The sequence below is a fragment of the Sorex fumeus genome, unplaced genomic scaffold (genome assembly GCF_029834395.1).
Source record: "Sorex fumeus unplaced genomic scaffold, SorFum_2.1 ptg000008l, whole genome shotgun sequence".
NCBI classification, from domain to species: domain Eukaryota; kingdom Metazoa; phylum Chordata; class Mammalia; order Eulipotyphla; family Soricidae; genus Sorex; species Sorex fumeus.
In genome coordinates, this window is record NW_026606065.1 from 89100753 (window position 1) to 89103828 (window position 3076).

Consider the following 3076-nt stretch of genomic DNA (forward strand, 5'->3'; position numbering starts at 1 on the left):
ATACAATTTATTCTCTTGACCAACTTGGAATGAAAAACCCTACTTTGTGTTTTTAAATATTTTGAATGGTTTTCTAAGTTCACCTTGAGAGTAAAAACCACTAAGGCTGGGCAGTGGAGAAGGGGGAGAGGGGAGGTGGGTTGGCAGGGGATAGGATGGGGAGTGTGCACTGTGCCTACAGACTGAATAAAAAAGTTTCAGTTTCAGAAGCCTTTGCATTGTCTTTCAGAAAAAAACCCACAAAGCTACCATCTTAGAATAGGTCAAACCCAGAGTCTATTGTGTGGCAAACTCATTCTTTAATTTTTTCAGATGCTTAAGCCATGTCTTTTTCCCTCCAGTAATCAAAATAGTACAAGATAATCAGAGAGCAAAAATGGTTATATATATTATATATAGATGTTGCCATAATCATAGTAGCTTCACACGTCTTTTAATTGGGAAGAGTGTACACATACACACATAGGTACTCTGAGAGAGTGAATGTATACATACACAATACGCAGAGAATGATGATGATGATCTGAAATAGCAGGGTATTATTTCTAGACCAGCATTTATACTACATAATAAGTCCCCAACATACTATCATGCTTTAAATGGAGGCAGAGGTGAAAGTTTCACTAACTGTACATTTTTTAACAACAAATCTGTGCAGGGTCTTTGGCCTTTGGGGGCAGTCTTGCTATTCAATAGTTCAATGTGGTCAGATTTAAGTGATACTTATGGATTGGAAAAAAAAAATAAAACCAAAAAATACCCTTGTTCTAATCTTCATTCCCGGTTCTCATCTCTCTCAGAGATGAAGAAGTGGTGTCAGAACGGTCAATTCGGTGTCCCATTCCAGTTACTGGACAGCACCATAGCACCACAAAACCAACAGCTGTGCTGATGTGTGCCCACTTTAGATTAGTAACAGTTTTGAACAAGAACGATCTGGTTGCCATGGGAAGCCAGGGGCATGTTGATGCAGTGGGTTCTGCAGACGAAGTTCAGTGTTGACGCTGTGGGCAATTGATTTTTGAAATTAAATTAAAATTCTTACTCTGAAGAAGCTGTAGTTTGTTTGCTTTGTTTTGTTCTTAGGGGAAGCTTAGCTTCTTCCACATTCCATGTCTGTGCTCACATGTATGCCTGGTTTCAGATGGGCTGGGCTGAACTGTTCAGCCGCTTCCAGGATCACGGTGTCCCCAGAAGCTAGCTACACAACTTGAGGGCCTCCAGGTTTTAGTCCTAGGATCCTAGTGCAGAGTGTTATGTTATTATTTAAGATTTGTCAGGACATGTAACATTTATGGAGTATATAAAAATATGTGTACTCACTAACTTCTGTCTAACTTCTGCAATCTAAAGTGAGTGAACAAACATCTGACATCTCAGAACCAGATTATAATTCTGTGCTAAAATGACAGACTATGAAATTGAACAAAAGAACACACACAACTATTCAGAATTATTACTGCAGAAAAGACAGCAAAATGGACATTTTTTTTTAACAGATCCTTAATTACTACTAATGTAACTTGCCAATGTAAAAGAAAATTTTCTCTTCTGGTACTTCTCTTTGCAATAATGACAGTGACTATCACAAAGAATCTCGCAACTGTGGGGTATTAGGACAACAGAAGCAGAAAAAACCCCCAAACAATCCAGGAGGCAGAAATACATTTCAAACTGCGTCATAGGACAGGCTTGTCTTGCTATGGAAAGTTAAACCTTATCAAATGTAATTTGATTCGTCATTAAGTGTGCTTTTCGTTTGTTAAAGTGAATGCAAATAAAACATCTAGCATATTTTTGCCTCCAGTTTGAGAAGTCAGACATAAAATCCAAATGGTCTTAAAAAAATGTGATGTTTCCACTTTATCTTTGAAATACGGAAAATATCTTCTACATTGCTCAGATTTAATCTAGTCCGTTTCTGCTGGCTCAGTGGGTTTCCACGAGATACAGGAGAAACGAAGGGCAACAGTCCCTACCCGGCAGCTACTCTGAAACTGCTTCAGGTGAGTTCCGCCTTAGGTGAGTTCCGCTTCAGGTGAGTTCTGCCTCAGGTGAGTTCCATCTCAGGTGTTCGACAAAGTGGGATGAACTAATCCGCCATAGAGAAGTCAGTTGCAGATTTGTCAAGTAAACTCTGACACCTTGAGGTGTGCATGATTTCTGGTCAACATCAATTTCTACATTCACAAATGGCAAGCATCAGTGAATAGAAAAAGAAATCAGAAGTGAAGGAGAAACAGTTCTAGTTGTTTGAGTGTGGGAAGGGGGGTGGTGGTCATTTCTTTCATGATCCATGGCTTCCTGTGACATTTTGGCATTTCACTTAAGGGAGAACCTAAGTTACTGCGGAATTCTAGGAGTCTTCCATTTTCTTCATGATGAAAGGTTTGAAAAAGTTGACCTCTGTGAGGAAATACTACAGACTTCCAAATTGGTGAAAGAGCTCCCAGCGTCGCTTGGATACTCAGGGTAGGAGGAACTGGAGGAGATGATATTTTTGAGCCTCTGGAGGGCAATGATTAAAAGCAGCAGCAGAAATGCTAAAAGGCTGAGGAATATGGACACATAGATATAGACATTTGACAGGTGGCCCGAGGACGGGTCTACAGAGGTGGACAGGGAGGTGGGAAACAGTTCCAGGAAAGTTCCATTCTCCACATTGCCCCCCAGGACAGAGGGAGAGTCAGGTTCAGACATCTTTGTGGAGGGTTGTAGAGAGTTGAAGCAGATGAAAAGTTGAAGTTTCACACCAGAGCTAAAACAATCAGCATTTTTTTCCTTTTGATGAGGGTGTCAGCAAAACTTGCAGGCAGGTCCTCAGCACAATGAAAAGGTTTTGGTTTTCAAACCAAAGCAGCCGTGATCAGGTGTCCACTGACACTGCAGGACAAAAACAAAACAAAACACAAAACAACTGAGTGTGTTGTTCAGAAAATATCAAATTTGATCTCATTTCTAGTTTTTTTTTCTTTTTTGCAACAAGACTTAATTATAAAAACCCAACATAAAAGGGAAAGAACAAAATGACTTCCCCAGGAACAAGCAATATTTTTATTGTTCCACCCAAATGATC

General features: G+C 39.9%; 1 protein-coding gene across 1 annotated transcript; it reads right to left on the bottom strand.

The window, feature by feature from the left end:
• Nucleotides 1-2112: 2112 nt before the first annotated feature.
• SERTM1 (serine rich and transmembrane domain containing 1) lies at nucleotides 2113-2835 on the bottom strand. Its single transcript, XM_056109914.1, has one exon. It carries the CDS (start codon nucleotides 2698-2700, stop codon nucleotides 2377-2379), a length of 324 nt encoding a protein of 107 aa, XP_055965889.1. The 5' UTR covers nucleotides 2701-2835; the 3' UTR covers nucleotides 2113-2376.
• Nucleotides 2836-3076: the final 241 nt, after the last annotated feature.